This window comes from Rhipicephalus sanguineus, chromosome 11 (genome assembly GCF_013339695.2).
Source record: "Rhipicephalus sanguineus isolate Rsan-2018 chromosome 11, BIME_Rsan_1.4, whole genome shotgun sequence".
NCBI lineage: Eukaryota > Metazoa > Arthropoda > Arachnida > Ixodida > Ixodidae > Rhipicephalus > Rhipicephalus sanguineus.
In genome coordinates this window covers 56,199,507-56,224,362 of record NC_051186.1, presented here as the reverse complement: position 1 = coordinate 56,224,362, position 24,856 = coordinate 56,199,507, and the positions used below count along the sequence as shown (strand labels likewise).

Here is a 24,856-nt window from a genome sequence, read left to right as displayed (position 1 = left end):
CGGTGCTTGGTGCTGCAGTTGAGGAGGGCCCGTAGTGAGAACTGCTATGTTTGACGTAATGCTAGTCGGTTGCTATCGGCGATACACAAGTCAATGGCTGGCTTCCCCTTTTTTTATCACTTATAACTGCTATGCACTGTCTGTGCTACGCAATTTATTTCTTCTTTGCCATAACGTAGTTGCCACTTTTAAAAAAAAGGTGCACTTCGTCTGCCCTTTAGATTTGTTTTTCAGTAAACGGAAGCTATTTCCTTGGCCCCATTGAGGTTCCATTTATAAGAGAGTCCACTGTGTTTTGATAAATTGAGCAGCCTTAAGAATGCATTATACACTTAATTTTTATGCTATCTTCGCGATCACATTATTGCCCGAATCCATGATACGAGAACACCTTGCAGTGATGCAGGTGTTTAGCATTAAGCATATTAGCCATCGAAACAGCTTCGTCGTCAATTCATTTTATTAACATTCATGCGCTGAACTCATTCACCGGCATCGCAAAATGAAAGGAAATGAAGTGGGATGTGGCGGGTACCTGCAATGTGTCTTAAATATTCTCTTCATGACGCGAGTCAATGGGGCTAGCAGAGTCGGGAAGGCACTGACCACTGGTTTTACAGGATGGCATGCTGGGATGCTTCAGAATACAGTAAACCCTCGTTAACTCTGATATCTCGAATTTTCAGATAGGTCGAATTTTTTTCTGGCACTGTGTCAATTCCATGGGTTTCGCACCCCTTATGTCGAAACGCCAATGTGCCGAATTCCAGATATCTTGAAACCGAGACTGTAAAAATCTTTAAAAAAGAAAAGAGACAGTACTGATACGTTCTTTTGTACTTCTTCGCACAGCCGTGATATCATGAAAAAGTGAAACCAGGGCCGGTATTTTGTAGAAATGCATTTTATGATGCTAACGCCTTTTCATGCTTTTCGTATTTGGTTAAGGGCCAGAACTGGTACACCGAGCTTTTATGACAAAGTCGGCGGTTACCAGCGCCATATCGGAAGGGTGTCATGTTGGCTTTACACAAACTCCCACTTATCTCGAATTTTTTTTTCAGATTTGACTACGTCGAGTTAACGAGGTATTACTGCAACCTTGAAAACCCGTGGTTGTTCCATTATCTCACGAAACATACGCACACAGTCTTTTCTGCATTCTCCATCGTTCAACACGCTACCCCTACATTGAGCAGAACATCACCACTCAACTTCCACGGCATGCACCTCACGTGAAATGCATGTTCCGTGCCAGTAAAGTGGATGACTATGTTATTGCAAGCAGAAGCAAGATTACCCGTACATAGTCTCCGTTTCCAAAGTGCTCTTCTAAAATGAGATGGGCTGGGACAGGTGTGTTCTAAATGAAAATTACACACTGCATCGTGTCATGGCGATGATAGGAGGTCATGAACAATGAATTACAATGCTAGTTCAGCTCGCTGCCACATAAAAGTCACGTCACAGTGGCGAAGTGAACTTGACACACAAAGGAGGTTCACGAATGAACCGCGAGTTGCACGTCAGATCGCAGCTGGGAAAATTCGGCGTGCAGGAACTATAGTAGGGCCCAGGAAACCGAGCCGTAGCTGCAGCTGATGGCACGAATGCTACACACCGGCTGTTTCACTATTCAGCAGCACTGATAGTTGGGCGAGCTGGTATGGGTTCATGATTATGAAACGGCACAACGAAAAACACGAAACACGACGGTGAAAAAGACGTTAGTCTTGCTTGCTTGCACCTTACTTCTGGGCAGCTCATACCCACTACGGGGGAATGACCACAAAACCGGCGGTTAATGTAGGAGAAAATTTTTGAATATGAGACGAAGGATAAGGTATAGATTGGTCGCCTAGGGTATAAACAGAAACAGAACAATGAATAGTTTATATAGAATAGAGATAAGCTATAATACGATTATAGGGAATACGATTAACTAGTGAGCAGAATTTTGAAGTACCGAATTTCGATCGAGAATAATGTTAACGAAGAATTCTTCTTGCGTCACCAAGGAAAATCGCATATCCTGTAACCGTAGCTTCCGCGCATTTATTTGTCTTCTTCATCGCCACGTTTTTTCGCTGCGCCGTTTCATAATCACGTTTCACTATTGTTTAGCGGCAGCATCGCGCTGAAAGCAGTCCGGCGCCGCTGGCGTCAGAGGCTAGCTGGGTTGCTGCGTCGAGTTTTGGTCGTTGGGTCCTTGCGAAGGAGGTCTCGAGGGTTGAGTCTTGGGTTTGGGTACCTTGGCCAGGATAGGTGGCAGCTCCTTCTTCTCGTCCATGTTCCTCCAGGTGTCGTAGAGTCCCAGGACCTGCCGCGTTATCTCGAGGATCTTCTCCATGTCGACGTTCAAGTCCGCGAACCAATGCTTGCAGTCGCGCTGCAAGATGACGCAAGCGACGTGGAGACAGGCTAGGGCTATCTGATGCGGCGGGTGCAGCAGACACACGTCCGTGCGTAGCGAGTCGTTGACGACTTTCCAGGCCATCGACAGCAGGCTGTCCTCGGGACCGATGTCGTGGACGTACTGCACCAGCGGCCGGTAAGGGTGGTACAGCACGAGACAGCAGTCCATCATCTCGAGAAGGTAAAACTCGCATTCGAGCACATGATTGATGCGGTAAGGAAAGTCCTGCGGGAATACGTGCGAGAACTTGTTCTTCACCACCGTCTGGCAGGTGGTCACAAGGCGGCTGTTGGAGATGACGCCGAACTCTTCCACTTTGGACGCGAGGAAGATGCAGGTGGGCGCCATTAGGAGCGGGTCGACGCAGCGCAGCGAGTTGCGCACGTAGAAACGCTTGAAGTAGACGGTGGCCGTGGCTATCACCTGTTGCTTCACCTTGAGTTGCTCGCCCAGCGCCTGGATGAAGTTGGCGAAGAAGATCATCAGCTTGTGGTACTCTTCCTCGGTCAGCACTTGCAGGTCGCTGTGTCGCTCGCGTAACAAGTCCTGCCGGTCCAGCAGCCACTGCTGGTACTGCGAGCTCTGCCAAAAGTTGCCCGCCATTACTTTGGCTGATGAGAATCCTCGCGAGCGTCGCGATAGATTGAAGGGACCTTTATGAGCGAAGTTTTGCCGCGAGTGACAGCCGGCACACGCGCACGAAGCCGCCGACAACGGCAAGATGCGTTTATGAAACAAAAACTAACACCGCAGTCGCATCAGGGTGTCGAGACCGAAACTAGTGTCCGACAACGACGGCGATCCACATCTAAAGCGTTCAAACAATCGACCGCTACCTGCTTAACCCTAGCTCAATAATTTAGAAACACTCTAGGCTAAAAAACTACGTAAAGTTGCTGCAACTACAGGACACTTTTGGATTACTTTTTGTCATTGCTCGGAGTACGGCGCTTGAGACTAGATGGCATCCAAGTAGTACAGTGCAAGTAGTGCATAGAAAATCCAGTATGGCCGCTTCCTCTCCTATAGACTGTCACTCAAGCGAGTAGATTCGGCTTGTGCTTCGATGATGACATTATGGTTTCTGCCGAGAATACGGGAAGCAGTTGCGTCAGCGCCATACTATGGTCGTTTATGCTGGCGCTCACGTACGTGGGAAGCCTGTACATTTGGAGGACGAGGGAAAACAGGTAGGCGATGCCTTGGTTTCACTTGTCGGAGTCAAACAGAAGATCGGTCCCGGCTTGTCACTTGATCGCTTCACCTTTTAAGTATCGTAAGGTCGACAGCCTCTTATTACCGATGATAGTAGAAACTTAACGCGAATTTCGCGTTGACTAGACCCGCACTTTCATTCTTGGAACGCATGTAGCGCTGAAGAGATGGGACCCGGCTTTTCTGGGGGTAAGGTCAACAAACGCCTAGGAAATGACCCGGAATCATTGTTGCGTAGCGATTCGCCAGGTGCGATCGCGTTCCGCTGGCCTTCCCGCGTGTTTCAAATGTGTTCAATACAGACGCGAGTTCAAGCATTCTTTTCTGCCAAAACTTTGCAGGGATCACCCGGCCACCATAAAGAAGAGGTTCATCAGCGTATTCGCCATAATTTGCATATCCCCTCTCTTCGTAGTTTTCGGCGCTGATCTCGGTCATTTCAAGAAGGTGCGTAGACTGCGCGAGTGTAGATAATATTAATGACGCATGTTCTCTAAATTGTGTTTCACAGAATGCCAGCGTGCCTGCTGTGATGGGTCTTCGCTTTGCTGGGCTGCTACAAGCCATCGTCCTGCCGTTGGCTCTCACCATGGTAACTTTCAGTTACATTTTTTTTTCAATTCACTGCTCTATTTACCTTTCATCGAACAATGAAAGAAAGTAGCAGACGCGAAAGCTAGGCGACTACCCCCTTTGAACGACAGCAATGTACACTGCATAGGAAGTACATCACTAAAAAAAACGGACACACAAAAAAAAGAAAACGAAATGAAAAATCCTTGGGACTTGGAGTGTTGCTGGAGTCAACGCTTTGACAAGTGCACATGTCTTCAAGGCGTCAAGGCTGCAGCCTTGCAGCCTTGAAGAAGACAAGTTCGCTTCTCGAAATGTTGGCTCCAGCAACACTCCAAGTCCCAAGAATTTTTCATCACTTCAAGCTTTCATTTACCCCTGAACTTCTAAACAAAAAACAGGCTACACAAGATAAAAATTTTACTTGTTTGTGGTAGATTCTTCAACAGTAGACTAAAAAAAAGCCTTTGTGTTGATCAATTTTAGCGAGATGAAACAAATCTCTTTAAAAGAAAAAAAGAATTACACAGCGGTAAAAATAAGGCATCCTCACTTCAGTACACTTTTATTTCCTTAAAGGCCACTTGTGGGAGGTATTACATAGAAGGTCGACATTGGAAATATGAAATTTCCTAATTATTGGCCACATATGTCAATGAGTAGCATCGATATTCAGTTCTTCAGCAAATGTTGAGGAAGTGATTTTGGCGGTGGGACGTGGTAGGCCTTCCTAGTGAGTCAGTGATTGGTAAAAGGAAGATGCAGAGCAGGTTGTTGTGCGACAGTGTGGATGGGTTACTTTCAGGTGATGCCTTGTACAAAGGGAAAGCCCAAGCAGTGGGGGCAAGACATGGTACTTGATGAAGCAAGCTATAATAATAGAACTTCTGGAAAGGGAGTAGCAAATCAGTGCAGCACCGGGATGATGGCATGTTTAAATCAGACTGTGCTTTTAGCCGTGATACACCAATGTGATAAGAGCAAGACCAATGATTACGATGCTCAAACAGGGTGCAGCGCTCGAGGCTTGATGTCATCCGCCTACTGCCGAAGCTACACTGCTTGTGTGCAGGGCTACACTGTTTGTGTGTAATTTGTGCTGAAAATGGCAGTTGTATTTTTGCTCATAAACTGTGGAAAAACAGCACTGTGTTCTATGCATGATCAAGTCGGGGATAATTCCTCTCATATGGTATCTGTGGTCACTTAAGATCCTGTGGCTTATTGATTACATTGTTTGTGGTATGGTGTTTGTTTTGCAAAGTCACTGACAGACTTGTAACTTTGTGACCGTAATGCAGGTGCTTTTTGCGGGCCCCCTTGTACTACACTACTTTGACGGAGTCTGGAGCCTTTACATGGGCAAGTAGCCTACGCCTAGTAGGCATTTTCATTTGTCAGAAATGTCAGCTTGAACTTCTACACATGCATAAGAGATGGGACGTTGCTATTGATTTCGTTTTAATTCTGTGCTATGCATTCCATTCAATCTTTCAGAGCCACGCTACTGGTACTTGAATCTGAGGAACCTCATTTGGCTTAGGAACCATATTGTGGTGAGTTGATGCATGAACACGGCCTTTGCAGTGACAGAACAGGATTTATTGATCAGAAGAAACTTTGAGTTGTCATCAACATGAGTCTTTTTGTCCCACAACTATAATCATCATCAGGCTTGCTTGCATTTCTTTTCTTGAAAACTCGGCACTCATCACTTTCATATTATGAATGCGGTGTCATGATGACAGTGCGCACGTCGCTCATAACCTGAACATAGAGGACATGCTGTGATAATTCAAGCAAAGGCACGCAACATGGGTCACAGTTATCATTGTGAAACAGAAAGATGCCCTAAATATGCCCTTTCTTTTAGAGTGTAAAACATAGCAACAAGGAAAGCACAGAACAGCACTCTTCAAGGAGTACTACTAGCATGCTGTTCTTTACTTTTCAAACCTTGTGACAGAAACAGACAGTTTTGGTTTTGTTTTCCTGGAGGGTTGACTTTGTCGGCACTGTCGTGACCCAGAAGGTGATCACATGCCAGCATTGTGCTTTATGACGTTATGACATGTGCTTGGTTGTCTCATGCACCACTACACCAGTCCTTATAATGAGAATGTGGCACAGAAGGTGATCGACTGAGCCAGGGCAAGTGCCAAGACATTGTGATGTCCTGCTTCTATCCACCTTCTACGTCACGACATCGCAACACAGTACCCTTCTTGAAAACGAAACTGAAACTCGCTATAGAAAAGCTGCTACGGTAAAATATCTAAAGCGTTCTGGGGTTTGCCGGTATCTTTATGGGGTTTAGAGATCTGGGACCTTTACTTGATGCAAGAAACAACAAAAAGTGAGAAATATGTCAGTAACCTTCACAACATTTCCAAAGACATTTTTTGCATGTTTGCTGTTGTCACACAGCGATAATCATAGTCATTGTTGTGTACGTTTCAATTAACACAGCATATCGATTCTTCAGAAGCCTGCAAGGTGAAGGAGTGTTCATAAATGGAGAAATTGTCGTCCATTAGAGTGCAGAACGAATCTACAAATAAAACACATATTGGGCGGATTTATCTAAAACAGTCTTTGCGGATGACAAATTTGTCATTCCCGGGCATCGACCCACCCATGGTGAAGTCTACAGTCTGGAATACTTTTGTGAATTTCCGTTGTAGCTGTATTTCACATTTGGACATGTAACATTCATCTCCTTCATAAAAACGGCAATCTTGGCGTACTGTTGCTGGCCAACACTGAATCAGTACATTTTCGTCACATACTAAATGTTCAAAGCATAGAATTTCCAATATGAGAACTCAGTTTCAAGACAGCTTCTGTTGAAACATGTGCAAGTAATGCAGGACGATAGAACCAATAGCCTGTCTAGGTCGTTGCTGTTTCAATGTAACATAAATGCCAAGTCAGCCTTGGAAAAAGAAAGTAGTAGGCTTTTGCAAATAGTAAACTTTAGGTTTGAGGCGAATATTGATTTGGTCAAATAATTTTGAATTCGAATAGTATATATCACATATTATAAAGAAAAATGAGCATATTTGTCATCACCCAACTAATCTGTACAATAATTTTTTAAAATTCAAACAGGGCATGTGCAGATGTCATTCTTTTTTGGTTCCAAGGGAAGTGGAAGCAACTCTGAATAGTAGCAGGATTTGACTTTCGGTAGAATGCAAGTGATGACCTCTAAAATATGTTACATTTTAAAATTTACTTAGAGCATATGAACCGGTATAACGAACTTTTAAACTTAAAAAATGATGAATCGATGTGAGGATACTTCGATCATTTAACATTGAAGTGGGGCTTCGTGGCAGTGCGGATTTTCTCTGGAAAGGTGTATTCACAGTATAGCACCCTTGTACTGCAGTGAAACCACCTTTACAGGGGGTTACATGCGGTTTATATATGTCTATTTGTTCATTTCGAATACTTGAAATTTAGAATAATTTAAATTCGTTTCGAAGCGAATTCGAATACTGTAATATTTGTTCAAATATTCGAGCTGTTCGAATATTTGCAGAAGCCTAGAAAGTAGCTGTTGAACATCATAGTACAGTAGCAAAGCACTGTGAAAAAAAAGGTGCATCACTAGCAACCAGTTATAATTGCACGTTGGACTCTTTGCACAACCCTGTACTCATGGAAACACAAGATTGCGGCATGAACATAGAAAGCCTGTTCAGTAATGCCAGGCTTTCTCACACATTGGCACAAGCAAATACTCACAATTTGTTATGGAGCTTGCTTAGGCGTTTCAGGTGCAATCTGCTCACCAGATAAATTGGCTGGTGTAAAATGCAAGTTGCAGCTTTGCAACCCTAGCTTATCACATTTCTGAGCCTTCGTGATGCCAGCTCATGCTGGGCTTTCATATTGGAGGTCTGTGTAGTTATCTGTCTATGTATAAGTGTTCAGTCTGTACTGTTTGGCACGTATTTTTCCTGCAACTGCAAAAATGTTAATGTACAGTGTGTGCAAGCTTTGCCGCATACGTTTTCTATTTCCTGCATTCTGTTTCAGGCACCATTGTCCGAAGAGTTCACGTTTCGTGCCTGTATGCTTCCCATACTGGTGCCTTGCCTGGGCCACCGAGCTGCCGTTGTTATCTGTCCGCTGTTCTTTGGCGTTGGTGAGTCTCTCTCTGACAGTGGAGCCGTGGGTTCCCCACCTGGAGGCATTAGTTTGATTCACATACACGACAACAGTCATGGGCACATTACGAACACAAAGTAACATCGTTACAGTTAAGAGTTGTCTGAAGAAGAAAACCAAACAATGCAGAAGTTCAGGAAATCATGGAGGCTTGAAGTCTGGAGAAATCGTTGCACAGAAAATGTTGCTGGAGCGAACCTTTCAACAAGGGGACTTGTCCTTGCCCTGGAGACGACTCCTCTTGTCGAAAGGTTGGCTCCAGGGACATTTTCTGTGCAGCAATTTCTCATCACGGAAGCACGGAAGTAACCCATTTACAGTCAGGTGTAGACTTGATAAGCTTGGGCGAGTAGGCGATTCAATATGAACACTACTACACAGCGCAAATTGAACAAGGACAGAATAGAGGACACAACATGGCGTCTGTGTTGTGTCCATATTCATTTTGTGCTGTGCAGTCATGTGGATACAGGTGTAGACATAGGCATTTGTCAAGTAGGGAAGGGGTTTGACCAGGATGGCGAATGATGACGGTGACCACATGGGCGCTTAAGGTCAGTAACAGTTAAAAATGTATTCGCATCCCAGTGAGTGTTCTAATGAAGTAACAACAACTAGATTGGAAGAAGCACTTCACGAGTTTGTCATGCACTGTATGTTGGTGCTGCTAATGCAAACTTCAAGCAGGGCAAGGGTCAGGACATCCGAATGATTCCATTGAATCTGCACATGGTTAAATTTACAAAAATTTACAAGTTTTCCAAAGCGACCTATTACAGTTGCTGTTGATCAAGTAATTTAGCTAATCTTTTGTTACTATAAGAACAGCAACTAAAATGTCACAGGCAAAAACAGTATGTCTTATTTCAGGTTAGATTCAGGACAATGAGATATCGCCACCTTTCTGCGATAAATACACGTGTCAGCTTTATCCGGCTCTCTGCTTTCTTTTTCTATTTTTCTTTAGCCTATAAACTGCCATTATTTGTTAAACACATCCACATTTGTCTTAAGGGGAGATGCGGGTCTTTTTTTTTATTTCTTTTATTAGCTGTGTGAACTGAACGAAATTTAACAAACGTATCCAATTTTTTCTGCAGATTCCAAATCGCTAATTAGATATTTTGGTAGCTGCATTATACAAAAGATGTGCAATCTCTAAAAGCATATTCCTTATGGAATTTTCGGCAACTTTGCTTTGTCAAACACAGAAACAGAGTATGTGTACAGGCTGCCAGAGAGCCAGTTTAGCCGTGATTGCTAATCTGATTGTCTTTCAACAAACTTTGAATGCAAAATAAATAGACGTAAATGTGAGTAAAATTTTTTTGCTGCATACTATTTCTGATAAGCGAGAACTATAATTTTGTTGAACAATATTATAAGAAAATAAATAGCATCACCGGCTAGACCAGCTTCCTGGCAATCTTGCCACATACTTTGTGTTCTGTGTTTGACAAGTAAGTTGCCAAAAAATCCCCGTAAGAAATATGCTTAAATAGGTGTTAGAAAATTGCATATCTTTTGTTCTAATGCAGCTAGATTAAAAATCTACTTAGAGATTTTCAATCTGCAGAAAAAGCTGAATAAGTGTATTAAATTTCATGCCATTCACCCAACCTTAAAAAACCATTTTTTAAGACCCAATCTCCCCTTAATAATGTTGCCATTACTGTTGTAAAAATCTAATGTTGCCATTACTGTGTAAAAGGTAGCAGTGTTACAATTACTAGTGACACAAAGGAAAAATAACTACTCACAGTTAGGAGTTACCTGAAAAAGTAACCGCTTACTGGTAACACATTACTGGTGACTAGTTACTGCCCAGGACTGTAAAAATAATGATGTAACTGAATGTGCCTGATCTCACATTTCAGCTCACTTCCATCATCTCACTGAGAGACTCTCTAGGACAAGCAATGTAAAAATGGCCATCATGCAGTCTGGTGAGTGGCATCCTTACCACCTGGGAAGTCCGTTACTAGCACCGTGGCTAGATTTTTCACGCTTACGGCACTGTGACAATTTTATTTTGCTGGAAGCCAAAAGGCGGTGAAGTCCATGTTCATCATTTGCAGAGTCCTAATTTTGGTCATTGCATTTCCAAATCATGACAGGCGATCTGCGGTAGTCCCTAAAACAAATTACATATGTTCGTCGCATATTACCAGCTTTACACATGGGTTGAAAACTTGAAGGATAACAAGGAAACTCAAGAAAGAAGTTGGGCACCATGCAACATGCAGTGGAATGGGTAATGGTAGGCATAACATCGGGAGGTTGGAAGACAGCAGAATGGGTCGGACAACAAACAAGGGTAGCTGATATATTGATTGATATTAAAGGGGCCCTGCAACACTCTTTCAGCATGGTCAGAAAATACTGCCGAACGGTAGTCGAGGCTCCTGAGGACACGTGAGCCAAACATTATAGCGCAGCACGCGGCCTGAAATTTACAACTAATTCTCGAAGTCAGCTAGAAATCGCTTCCTCTTCTCTCGACAAATGATGCCATAAACCCAAAGTCCACGGCCATTGGCTGCATTGAGCATCGTGAGCTGCGTCGCTACCGCGGTGGCCATGGGATGCCACCATGTGCCTGTGTGCGGCTCACGATCGCACTGAAAGTAAGCTGCGTATTCGAAGGAAAAAAAGAAAAAGTGCTCAAGGTCGTGATGTGCGCTGATGAAGGAACGCATCTTCTTGCCCCTTTGTCACACTCCTCCCTGCGTAGCTTTCAGCGCGCTCACCACTATGAAAGGAGGGAGAAAGCGCTTGAAGCATGCGACAAATCCCTGTAACTCCACTCGTAATTGATGGATTCTAAAAATTTTTGCGGCAGTTGATTCGTGAGGCAATGAGCTCTTTTAATGAATTCATTCGACGATTACTTGGAAAAGTGTTGCGGGGCCCCTTTAAGTGAAACAAATGGACCTGGGCTAGCCACTTAATGCATAGGATGGGCAAACGGTGGTCAGTTGGAGCAACGGAATGGATACCAGGGGAAAAGAAAAGCCAAGGACGGCAGCGAGTCAGATGGAGCGACAAAATTAAGAAGTTCACTGGGATAAAACGGAATCGGCTCATGCAAGATGGGCTAAATTTGGAGGTCGTTGGAAGAGGCCTTCGTCCTGCAGTGGACGTAGAAACAGGCTTGGAATGATGATGATAACTGTGGTCACTAGTTGATCTGAGCTCCACAGCATTGCGTGGTGCACTGTGATCCCGAAATTACTAACCTTTGCTTGTGGATGCATTTCAACTGCACATTGCATAATTGGAAGCTATGCTGGTGTGTTACTTATTTATTGTTTTCATTTTTTGCAGTGTTCCAGTTTGCTTATACAACAATCTTTGGTGCCTACTCCGTCTATCTATTTCTCAGGACAGGTTGGTACTCATTTCTTGTACTAGTGGTACAGTTAGATTTTTCGGAGAATCGATGGCGTGAGGTATATAGTTTCTTATGATTGCCTAGAGGGAAAACTGGCATAACCATGCTGTCGATGCATACGCAGTATTAACGCCTTACATGGATGCCGTAACATCCGTAAAAATGCCACTATTTTATTCCCAACTTCCATGTCAGAGTAAAATTTGAGATGTTGGGTGAAAGATGGCAAGGCCTGCTATCACTGTGCATCAGTTTCGTATTTCAATCCTTTGCTTACTTGTGCTAAATGTGAGTACCTAAGCTTTATCAAAAGACCTTGCACAGATGAAATCAAAACCATTATTGTACTGACTGTACAACTGAATCCAATTTTAAGTAAAAAACAAAAACAAAAATAGACCTGGAAAAACGTTCCAGCTGACTTGTAACTCGAGCTGCAAAAGGAAGAAAAGTCACTGTCATCAAAGAACTTTTAAATGCAAAAGTTTTGTTTCCTTGCTTTTTAGGTAGCTGCTGACTCCGTAATTGCAATACAAACCTTCAATTCCTGGAAAGCACTACAAGTAACTATAATTACAGTGTCTTGTGTGTCCCATTAAGAAGGAATGTCAACTTCGGCGTTGCTTTGGATGTGAAAAAAGGGTTAACATTAGAAGCAGGGACGGTGGTGGTGGTAGTATGACAAAAACTGAAGAGTTCCAAAGTTATCGAAAATTACTCCACAAAACCCTACTTCTTTGACTCTTGCCAATAACAATAGATTAGCATTGTTCCTGAAAGTGACAACACACTCGCAATAATTGCTATATTATTCTCAGGGAGCATCCTTTAATAGTAATTGCTGGGGTTTAACGTCCCAAAACCACAATATGATTATGAGGGACATTGTAGTGGAGGGCTCTGGAATTTTTGACCACCTGGGGTTCTTTTAACGTGCACCTAAATCTAAGTACACCAGCCTCAAGCATTTTCGCCTCTATCAAAAATGCACCTGCCGCGGCCGGGATTCGATCCCGCGACCTTCGGGTCAGCATTCAAGCACCATAACCACTAGACCACTGTGGTGGGGCTCCTTTAACTTTGTACAACTAAGAGAATGCAATGCTAGACTTTTACATGGAGCTGTTTCCCAGCGAAAAACAGTAATACATACAACCAAATAAACAAGACAAGACAGCATTTAGATGCATGGGCGTTGTCAGTATTTTTCTCCTTGGTGAGTGGGCAGCTAGGACGAGACTAGTCACATCTGAATGACATCGCTCATTGTAGTTCCTGCTCAGCCTGAAGCTTCGGCCTTCTGTCAGCTGCATTACAGACATGTCTTGTGCTACCAAGTATTTGACCACCACATACTCGCCACATGTAGTTTAATTGTGACAAACAACACCTCTTGAGCAATATACAGCAATTGCAGATCTGCCAGTCTCATGCACACACCTGGTCCAGTTAGAATTAATTTGCCACTGCACTTCGTCGCCTACAAATTTTTCTTTCATTTCGTCACACACATGTGGTGTTGCTGCAGTACCCTCTCCTTCCCTTCGTGATTCCTGACTTCATTCTCAGAAAGGGTAATAATCGTAATGTCATCCTTGCTTCTTTTATTGCGATAGCAATTATATGGGCACTCGAGGCACATTCTTGCCGTTGCGGTCATGTTCCATATAAAGTCCAAATCAGTAACATCATGGGCACGTCGTATATTCTATGTGCGAGCGAAGCTTGTGAAGGGTGCAGATGAGGGTGGCTCAGGCAGCGATGAAATGCACCTGGCTGTCTTGATCAGGCAAAGGAGCGTGAAGGGGTGCCGATGGGGAGGGTGAGGGGGCTGCGTTGCTTGGGCAAAAATTGCAAAATTTCATCAGAAGGGCACAGTCACGCATAGGGTTACCAACTCTTCAATGAAGGAAGTCGGGACAGGGAGGTTACACTAACGTAGGAAGCCAGCGATATCACTTTTCCTCCAGGCATAAGCATTGTTTATTTGTTGTTGCGGCCTCTTGAAGTGGTAGTTGAGCTGGCTATGTACAGCTCGCAACACTTCCTCTCGCTGGAGAATACACTCGTAAAAGTTGTCGCACTGCACGCGGAAGTTCAGCTAAACTGTCTAACTCCTCTCGCAGCCACCGCTAGCCACCACAGCATTGCTTCGTGCGTGCAATTGGTGCGAACTTCGTGTTCCGTAGCGTGACACGCGGTTGTTGGGTGTGCGCTGGATCACATGAAAATTCTCTAAACTTACGGTCTGGAACAATTCCGGGACATTCAGCGGTCCCTACAGGGGCAGTGGGGAACTCGGGACGCTGTATGAAAAGTCGGGACAGTCCCGCAAAATCTGGGACGGTTGGTAACCCTAGTCACGCGTGTTATCTCGACAAAGATCAGTAGACGGCTCCTACCCTTGTACATGCTGTACACTCACCGCTTCGCGTTGATGCGTCAGACGGCACAAAAACCACTTCTCTCATTGGAGCGGCTGTATTCTCTTATGCCAACATTTTGTAGAGTTACGCAAGGTGAAATCCGGAAGGATTTAGCTGCTAGTCTTACTTTGTATAACATTGCAATTTGTTGCTATCGCATTCATTACTTTGCCCTTGCGACAAAACTGTGACTTTTTTTTCATCGAGGAAGTTCTTTGGCAACAGATTCACTTCGTGCTGAAATCGTGTCCTCATTCGCAGGTCACTTTGTGGCGCCGTTTGTGGCCCACGCCTTCTGCAACCACATGGGGTTCCCCGACGTCTCCGAGGTGTTCGGCTACAAGCAGCCACGACTCACCCTGCTTCTGCTGGCGTTCTTGCTCGGGCTTCTGTCTTGGGCGTCACTGTTGGAACCCATGACCCGGCCACAGATCTACTCAAATGAGTTGTACTACCAGTCCTTATGACGCGCGCTTGCTAACGAGCCAAGCATTGCGTTCGGATCAAGAGGTGTTCACTTTCTTGTCAAGGTCTCCTTCCTGCCCTGCACTCATTTGTGAACCATCATTTCAGCCATTTGTCACCGAAAAAAAGGGGACAGGAATTCACTTGCCTTCTGAGCTTTGCTCCAAGCAACACCACCTAGAACTGTGAAGGCTGCAGAACTGCCGCCATCATGTGCCAGAGATTCAGTGCCGTGCTAGAGGAACTCTACATGGATTTGCAGTTGCAGCAACTTTGCTTCAGGAAGCGTATTCATGATATTTGCGTTTCTTGATGCGAACAAACTTTCTGTGAAGACTTCATCAAAAAAAAAGGTGCTCAAATTGCAGTGGAAGAGTATGGCCGACAATCCCATTTCCGTTTTCTGTAGGTTACATTTCGCAAGGGTCATTGTTGCACAGCTATTTATACACATGCAACACAACATATTTATTGCTTATACTTTTTGGGGCAGTTTTTCAAAGTATCAAGCTTTCTTAGATTCAGCAGTGGTATCCGCAGGTTCATTTGCTCATTCGGGGAAGATAAGTATTTACGTGCATGCATACATGCCCTGTCTGTGAAATCGGTGAGATTATGTTAAAAGCTGCGATAAAATGGTTCATACCCACTATGTAGGTTCAACATGGCGCAGGCGCTTTTACCATCCTACACGCAAGCGTAGATGCCCAGTTGTGAAATCAACGAGATTATGTGAGATGAGAGACAACACTTGAATGCATCAGGTGTGAGCTGAACAAGATTATCAAGACGTGCAAACTAGGTGCATTCAGGAGACTCCTGAAGAGTGTGCTATACTGAAGGACTGCAGCACTTGCAGTCAAAGCATTTCTAAAACATTCTATGTGCAATGCATGAAAAGGGAATAGCACCCATACGCTTGTGCGTAAGCTGTGTCCACAAAGTGAAATCTCTTTATAATTTTCTTTAGTACTACTACATTGTTGGCATCATAGTGACTGCAGGCACGTTCAAGTGTACACAGCATTCTACAATATGAGAAGATACTTCAGCGTAACAGTTAAGAGTGGAATGCAACACCTAGTTTGCGTCACCTTCTTATTCGCTTGCGACGCCTCTCTTCTCAGTCAATACCTCAACTGTGCCGTGACGAAAAGAACATCCGTGTGTGTCACATTTGCTGTTGTAAACTCTCCAAGGGCGCCTACTGCAAGTATGGTTACGAATTACCCACTACACCTTTGTTCGTCATACTGCAAAATAGCAAAGCACCCACGACGTGTCTGTACGTAGCATACTGTGGCTGATGAATTATTGCCAAGCATTTTGTAATAGGTGGGCAGCTTTAGATCACACGGTCGTTGCACATTTCACATGGTGTGACGCCTAACGCAGTTCTACGCTTTTGCCACGCAATATTACATCTGTTAACGTGACTCTTCACCACACATGCCGCCTGTATAGCGTCTTTTTCCAAAGCAGTTTCAAGCACTGGCCTGTCTTCGTGATAGGAACACCTGACTGCCACTCAGAACACCAGGGTTCGATTGTAGCTCAAACCATGATTTCTATTCATTGCATCCATCAGGATTTGTCGCTTGCGGAAGCCACCAGTGCTGACACCGCACTTTCTGTGGCATGGGCTGTTTAATGCTGTCTCATAAAAAGCTGCCGCTTGCTGCATTTGACAAGACATGGTGATAGCAGAACATTCACGACAGCACACAAACGCGTTTGTTACGCTTGTCCAAGCATTGACGCTTTTCTTCGATCACCTGTACTTGATGTCGTAGGGTCGCCTACTTCAGGCACTGCTGTGGCCTTAACTTGTTCTAGGTGGTGTTGCTTCAGCGCACTAACACGGTTGTGGTTTTGGCATGAAGGTTTCAAGGGCAACAAGTGCAATGGGGAAGGCATTGTCTAGCGACGTCATTCATTGTAGTTTGGTGACGCATGTCACATGACGTCACAGACCTCCGTGCGAGACAAAACCAGAAAGACGTCAGAAACTAAGAGTGTGACGGACGACTGTGACACATCAACTGCTTCATGGCTTCAGAAAGCAAACGCAGTTTACAAGCTCTACAATTCACTGTTTGCTATGGAGTTACATTACTCGTACCATGCAGCAGTTTCGTCTTCTGCTTTCTTTGTCACATATCTCTTGACGGTGTGACTACTGTAAGACGTAACCTACATTTGTTACATTGTTTCAAACACACACACATATATATATATATACACTTGTAATGGGTAAACACATAAATAAGTTCATTTTATGGGCATTAACCACATTCTCTGCTGTTGTCTACATTGACTGCTCGCTTTGTTGCAGTGTGCTGATTCACGGACGTTTGTTATCAGCTTGTGTGTACGCATGAAGACACTGTTGGTTAACGTATTTTTGGCTTACACGTGCTCAAAAACCACGTTAACGGCTCATTGTTTTGTCGTTGATCTGTTGACTGAGTACACAAAAAAAGAAGCTTAGAAGGTGCACACATAATTGTTGAATATGTCACCAGTGTTGTGGTGAAGTTCAGTATGAGATGCGAGAGTAGAAAAGAAACACTCATTGTTGGAACTTGTTTTTGATAGCTGTGATTGCTTTGGCAGCCCAGTATAACGTGGTTTTAGGCTTGTTCCTGCTGCCAACCAAACGCTGGACAGAGCACAGTAGTAAGTGCACTAAACGTGCCTTATTGGCACGAAGGAATGACGCTGAAATGTCCTCTGTTGTGTGTTAAAAATGCGTAAACTCCGACATATTCAACTAGTTTTCTGCAGCTCTTACCTTTTGTTAGTGCTCAATAGAATCTATTTTTTTTTTGGAAATTAAGCCATATTTCAGGCGCCATATTTGTAAAGAACAGCAGCTCTCGTAGCGTACTAACAGAGATTTTATACATTTCTAGAAAAACCTGCCGTGAGAACCTAGTGTTGTCGAAATGGAAATAAACTGTGAAGTACGCTCGCGGAAGCCCAGTTTATTTTTTTTACCCTTCCGTGAAATATTTTGATCATTAATGCTGCATGAATAATTCATCATATTTAATAGCAATTCAAAATGCGTGGCGCTTTGACATTGCATGATGTTGCAGTCTGTTCTTTAAGTACATGTGTGTAGATGTTGTTTGCGAAGTGTGAAACGGTGTGTGATAACTTATACATTGTGTACTTCTGAATATTTAATAAGCCGTTGTGTTGTTGCTCGGGATGAGCTTGTGGAGTGTGCGTCCTTCGCCGAGGTTGTTTTAGCACAATGGACATTGAAACTGCACTGTCGAGGAAGTCATAACTTTACTCTAAAGAAATGTTAAGTGCTGATGCTGAGGCTCGAGTTACAGTTATTGCCTTTGACACAGGTACCTGTACAAATGTGCAAGATTAATATTAATGTCTGAGCTCAGTGGCTGGATTTCCTGGTGCAAAATTTACGAGATGGACACGATAGCGTTGCCAGATGCCAGTGCACATATATGGTAGAACCCCGCTTATATGTTCCTCACTTAAACATTTTCCTGTGTGTGAAATTTCTGGCGTCGAGTACCAACAAGAAATCTACAGATACCTGTGTATTAGAATCCCGCATCGTAACGTTCCTGCCTAATATGTGGCAAACTGTGCTGCACTGGATGTGCTGAACAGGTATGCCAATGAGTTTGGCAATGTTGGCTGCCACAAGGCCATCCAAGTACTCGAAAAGGGTCTGTTTCTGCGAGAGGTGCAAAAGAAATGCCATATTTCTATCAAGGACTTCCTTAATCCGTAAACTGATGATTTAATTCTTCTGAGCTAGAGCTGCATGCACTGCGTCTGTTTTATTATTTAGCAGAACTTTTTCCCGGACTTTAACTGCAGAAGGGTGTCTCACTGGGAGAATTGGCACGATATCATCGTTAAAGGTAGCGCAAGCAACACGGACACAGAACAGGAGCACACGTACACAGATCGTGGATCGTACTAGTGGGAATGTGACTACAGTTGAAATGTGTTATTAAGGCTAGTCATATTACAGTTGTGTTCATTTGGAAAAGCGGTTTTCCAGCACTGTGAAAAGCGTGTGCTTTAAGGGGTATTCAGATGGGGGAGAAATGCTCGGGGGATAAAGGCGGAGCCTAGTGACGTCATCTCGCGAGGAGAAGTCTCCACAAATGCCCCCCACTCACACGGACGAGGCGAACGGAGGGGGAGACCAGTGTTACTAGACTACTCTGGTGGTTTGCACCACCCATTTGACAAGCTGCTTACGACGAACTGCAGACGACCATGTAGCGGCAGACTGTAGACCCGCTGCTGCTCTTTGCAGGAGCAAGTGCAACAATGTGGCCAAACAAGAGCTCCGAAATTCGCTATATCCCCCACCGCCTGGGGGATCGTTTGTCCTTTCGGGGAAAAGGTCCCCGTCTCCCCCGAGGAGGCGCGGGGGGGGTCACGCCCACTTGCTAATCCGTGACGTCGATATCACATGATCCGCAATCCCCTCGTCACCCCCGAGCATTTCTCCCCCGTCTGAATACCCCTTTAAATGCATTTGTATGTTGCCTCGTATGTAGACCTGCTGTGAAACATCAACGACAATGGCATGTGACTTCGGTTCTTTATCCAATGTGAAGCGTGCAACACCACCACTGCTAGTGCAGCGAGAAGCACAGAAGGAGAAGGAAAGAGCCTGTCACATCGACATAAATATGCTTCTTCACCTCCGGAAGTCGGAAGTACGCAGCGCTTGCAAATGCTAGACAAGGCGTACGGATGGAGTTTTCACTTTGGCAATGAGGCATGGCAACAGATAGTTCAATTTCTAACATGTTTAACAATGAACCGGTTTGAAGATTTCTTTCAACAGAAAGCTCCCCAAGTGGCGCCTTGCAACTTCCACTGATTAACCAAAGTTGGAGCCTAGTGAGGGGCTTTTTGAGACCAGTTTTACTATCCAGCTATGCTGCACAAAAGTTTTACTCGATGAGCCGATGCACAAATCCTACTACTTTCAGCGCATATAGTGTGCTAGCAGAAACAGAACGCCGAAAGGGCATTTCTAGCACCGGCAAGTCATTTTTGTGTTGTAGCAAGCTTTTCCACACTAAGTGTTCGTCAGGAAATCAACATAAGATGGTACATCATACTACACTTTTTTCTTGTGCTTTGCGGCTAACTGCCTTTTTTGCAAATGCACGAATCGTACAAAGTGTCCTATTCCTCGCAAAGGTGGTGAATCGGGCTATTTGGTTATCTGGGGACATCTAGAACAGTGCATAACCAAGCAACGAGCATACATAGAAGGGAGATACAAGCACCCACTTCCAACTGATTTTGTTTTTCAGAGAGGCCGGGAATAGATAACAAGAGAGATTATCAAAGCTCACGTGACAGACACACTCGGTGATCAATGCTTAAGCCCGATCCTTTCAATCTTTGTTGACAAGAAAGAGCACATGCTCTAAACTATGTTCTTTGTACTGTTAGTGCTGTAAATGTTGGTTGGAAGTCAGTGCTTATTTGTATCTCCTATATATGTCTGTCCCCTGTTTACTATGTGCCGTTCTAGACAGTCCTGTTCTTAAGGTACGTAATGTTAATGTGACTGGCTGTAGTACAATCGCGCTGCCACTACAAGGCACCACTGTGTAGTACACAATGGAAATGACCTCATTGGTGCAGTTGAAGTTTATACACATTGATTGTTCAGACACTTCTGTTGTTGAGGTGCAAAGCTGGATACCTGATGTAACGTATGAGTGTGTTTCAATTAACACTAGCACACTAATTGTGCACAAACTGTTCGCCTGCTTACGGGGACTTGGTCATCTCACTTGCGAAACTCATTTGTCGGGTTCAGGGTCTGCTTCAAAACAATGTAATGGTGTGATTCGTGTCTGTACATATATTTTTATACATTAAAAGCGATGTTATGTGCCTGGATGTGTCACGTTTCGTTTCGACTATTGGCAGCTGTTGTCTGATTGTTGAGGCAGTTGCAACGCCTGTGGTCTTTCTTTCCCAGTCCACCGCCTCTTTTTTTTTTCCATTTTACAGCGAAGTTGTCTTAGTCTACCTTGCGCTGTTGTCGTCGTCATAGTAGTAGAAGTAGTAGTAGTAGTAGTAGTAGTAGTAGTAGTAGTAGTAGTAGTAGTAGTAGTAGTGGTAGTAGTAGTAGTAGTAGTAGTAGTAGTAGTAGTAGTAGTAGTATGAGTAGTAGTAAGTAGTAGTAGTAGTAGCAGTAGTAGTATGAGTAGTAGTAGCAGTAGTAGTATGAGTAGTAGTAGCAGTAGTAGTATTATTAACAGTAGTAGTATTAGTAGTAATAGTAGTAGTAGTAGTAGTAGCAGTGGTAGTAGTCCCCACGTGGGAGTAGCCGAGTGGCATGTGGCAAACTCGGTGTCTGCACTGGACTCTAATAAAGTATTACCCTCTCTCTCTCTCTCAAGTGATCAGAGGGGTGTGAATAAAGAAATAAATAAAACGAAATGATGACTTTCGGTACAAAATACCGGGAAAGAAATTCACACTTTCATTAGTTACATTGAGACTTACATTAATTGTAACAAACCAAGGCAAGCATAGGCGTGCGCACGGGGGTGGCAAGGGGGGGGGGGTGCAATGTCTACCCCATACCTTGACTTAATAGGGAGGGGGGGGGGCGCTGCGATGAACCTTCGCCCCCCTGAAGGGGAACCCTGCGCAAGGCACCTTGGTGAAGGCAAGGCACCTTGGCGGGTAAGAGGGTTATGTCGATGACAGCGAGCACACATTTGGCAGAATTCCGGATGCTCCGGCGGCAAATCACTTGCCGGAGCCCACAGGTCACGTGATCTCACTTTTCCCGATGAAGTGTAAGAGCGCGTATTTCAAATCTAGCGGCGGATTTACGACACCACGTGATCCCGCTGGCCAGTCGTGCCAGTCGCTTACACTCGCGTGCTTACAGAATTCGCTGTCCGACGATTTTCACGGCTTGGAACTGGCTGAATTTTGTTATCAATACAAACAAACACTTTTATAAGACTGCTTCTACTGCCGATAGCAGAGTGATTTAGCACTGGCTTCAAGGCTCATGCTCTGCGAAGTATTGAGGAGTGCACTGAAGTCCAGAAATACTGCTTGCCGTGTAATACGTACTCCGTGAAAGAAAAAAAAAAAAAAACTCTTGCTATAAAGTCTGTAATGTTAGGGCCTTTATTAGATCAAACCTAGATTGTAGGGAAAAGATTAACAGAACATATTGAATGAAGAAAGAACTCGCAGGGTCCCTTAATATTATGCATTCGCCTAAGACGTCTCGGGACGTGAAGGCCATCCAGTGTGTCTATTTGACTGGGCATATTATATCACGCGAACGCCGCTTTTAATTTTCATTTATTTATTTATTTAATTATTTATTTTTGCTCAGGTGAACGGCGCAAGACTGAGTGGACGCGCAGCTCGCGCGCTGGTGTCATAATTTTTGTACCTCGCCACACGAGCATTTCTATGCCGACTTGCCCATCCGCCCCACTAGATCTGTCATGTCAGACGGTCATCGCCAATAGGAATACACAAAGGAGGCAAACTCGCGGGGTCGCTCACGCATTCGCCTAAGACAACTTGAAGGCGAAAGCCATCTCTCTCTCTCTCTCTCTTTTCTCAGTCGATGTACTGATACCCCCCTTCACCACTCCGAAAGCTTTATGCACCTCACCTGGTTTTGCACTGCCTCCGTGAATCGTGATCGAGCCCTCTTTGTCAAAGCGACGGCGTCATCTGATGACGTCATCATTTGACGTCACCGTATGTGACATATAGTGGCGTCACAAATTTTGGGCAATCTGTGACGTCATGATGGTGTTGTATGCTGACGTCATCAAGTGCATGGTGATTTTTTGTAGCACTTGTGTTGACCCCGACGGTCAGTTTTCGAGTTTGATGAGGCATCTAAGGCTTTCGCCTGAATAAATGTTCTTGGTGTTGGTGGGTATAAAAAAACCTAGGCCCCCACTCTCCCCGCGCCCCGAAAGCAAGTCTCATGTTTTTTATTTTTTTTTCCTCCATGGCAAGTGTCATAACCACTGGACTAACGCCTGCAGAGTGAATATATGTGAACCATATGAATGCGTTTGTGCCCGCGGTGCAAAACGAACGTAAAAGGAGAACACATTCTATGAAGGCTTCGTCGAATTCGCCCTCGCTCCTACAACATGTAAATGCGCCGTGGATGATCTTACACGTGAAGAAAATTCCAACCTCGTGAAAATTTGACGCTAAACACGTACGTGTTTCGGTGGTCGCGGGATGCGCCTTTTCATGGGGCCGCTATCCAGACGTTGACGAACGCTCGAAAGACGAAAAGACGCCATGTCGATGCCGACCGAAAGCATTCTATAGAGAAGGCCGAAACCTATAGAATAAAACTCTACACGCTTATACGCGTATACGCACCACTTATACAACCCTCAAAGGAGATTTTGCGTGGATTTTCTGTTTAATGCGTAAGCATTTGTATGCCGACTGAACGAGAAAACTGTCCGTCCGCCCGTCTGTCACATAGGACAATCGCCGCTGCAAACAAATAAATGAAAATAAGTTTTCACTACGGTGCCTGGGTTTGCATAGTGCCATCACGCTCCGAATGGGAGTGGAGAGGATGCGTTGGCCTAAACCACTACGCTACGCATCCATACTTGCAAGATATGAACATATGTCACCTACACGAATGCGTTGTGTTCGCGGTGTAGAACGAGTGTAGCAAGATAATAATACTCTCTCTATGAAGGCTTCGTTGAATAAAAGCCCTTTGCAGGACAAGATGTAAAACCGACAGGAAGGACTGTACACATCAGGAAAGTACAAACTGTACGAAATTTTGATCCCGGACGCGGATTTGAGTGGTCGCGGGATGCGCATGCTATGGGACAGCGTTCTAGACGCTGACAAGTGCTAGAGCAGCGCCTCCTTCATTTTTTATAGAAGAGTCGTTGGGCTTGAGAGAAGATGAAAGATGCCATGCCGATCGATGCCGCCCGAAAACGACGTTCCAGGGACGGCCGGTATACCTACAATAAAACGCAGCGCTTACGCATCACAACTTCCAAAGGACATTTCTGTGTGTGTTTTATTTTCTATTTTTATCGATACCAATGCCCCTGTATCGATCTCTCAAACAAGGTGCCCGCGATAATGCTCTACGGTCCTGACTTTCGGTCTCACTGATGCTGCCATCCCTCGATAGATCACTGTGCTTCTTTCCCGGTAAAAACGAAGGTGCGTGGGAAAGAAATATACCGCGCGCCGAAATTTATGCCCTCTTAGCCGCGGACTGACAACACCGCGCAGTAAAAGTGCGCGCTTGCGCGTCGAGTCTTGCTTAATTAGTTGCAAAACCTCATCTGTAATTCCTATCTCTATTTCTCGCTTAAGTACGTTCCCGCGACTGCGAAAGCGAATGAGCAAACACTCGTAAACATGGTGACGGGGTTCAGACGACATCGTGCTTTTCCCACGGCACAGAAGCGTGGGATGGCGGCAGCTATGTTTGTTAGTCACCGAATGGGTAACGTCTTCAGCCCGGTGCATTGTGCTTCGAAGAGCTAAAATAGAGGCGGCAGTTTCTTCAAAGGTGCACAGCGCACAACAGGGACTATAAAGAAGAAAGAATTCGAAATACGCGGACGAGCACTGCCCGTGTTTCTCTTTGTCCGAGCCACTGTATACGCCCTTACGGATTCTTCACGAACTAGGCCAAAGGCAGGGGTGGCGCCAGGATCTTCTTATTGTGGGGGGGGGGGGGGGGGGGGGGGGGAGTGGACAAATTATATGCAACAAGATGCAATATGGCGAGACGTGCTAGTTGGCAGACGTTAATGTTTAAAAATTAGTTCACAACTGATTCTTTATTGGTCAGAAAAATCCTATAGAGCAGATGCATGAAACTTCGCAAATGCATAACAGAGCAGGACGACCCAAAAAAAAGAAAAAGCATTCGTGCTTTTCGTTGCGTCCTTTGTAGCGAGTCAGTTGTGAGTATAAGCGCTGTCCTGTCCGCTTCCATGGATTGTCCTGGTCCTCGGTGCGCTCCTACCTAATTTTTAAACATGAACTTATATGCGTTGTGTTTTGACTATGTTTGCGCTTGGGGGGTGGGGCGGTAGGCAAAAATTGGGGGGCAGCACCCCTCCCACATTGGGGGGGGGGGGGGCTGCTCCCCCGTGC

The 24,856-nt window shown here is 44.7% G+C and overlaps 2 protein-coding genes across 3 annotated transcripts; one reads left to right on the top strand and one right to left on the bottom strand.

The window, feature by feature from the left end:
* Positions 1-369: 369 nt before the first annotated feature.
* LOC119374076 (cyclin-C) lies at positions 370-3,263 on the bottom strand. Its single transcript, XM_037644137.2, has one exon. It carries the CDS (start codon positions 3,017-3,019, stop codon positions 2,171-2,173), a length of 849 nt encoding a protein of 282 aa, XP_037500065.1. The 5' UTR covers positions 3,020-3,263; the 3' UTR covers positions 370-2,170.
* Positions 3,264-3,398: 135 nt separating this feature from the next.
* LOC119374075 (CAAX prenyl protease 2) lies at positions 3,399-18,586 on the top strand. Of its 2 annotated transcripts, XR_007414434.1 has the most exons (10): positions 3,399-3,606; positions 3,973-4,078; positions 4,143-4,223; positions 5,506-5,566; positions 5,702-5,760; positions 8,252-8,360; positions 10,261-10,329; positions 11,711-11,773; positions 14,465-15,285; positions 15,326-18,586. XR_007414434.1 is itself a non-coding variant. In XM_037644136.2 (9 exons), exons 1-9 carry the CDS (start codon positions 3,494-3,496, stop codon positions 14,668-14,670), a joined length of 867 nt encoding a protein of 288 aa, XP_037500064.1. In that variant the 5' UTR covers positions 3,399-3,493; the 3' UTR covers positions 14,671-18,586. The 2 variants fall into 2 exon arrangements, 1 of the variants encoding a protein (XP_037500064.1); XM_037644136.2 differs by having other exon boundaries at positions 14,465-18,586.
* The last annotated feature ends 6,270 nt before the right edge of the window (positions 18,587-24,856 follow it).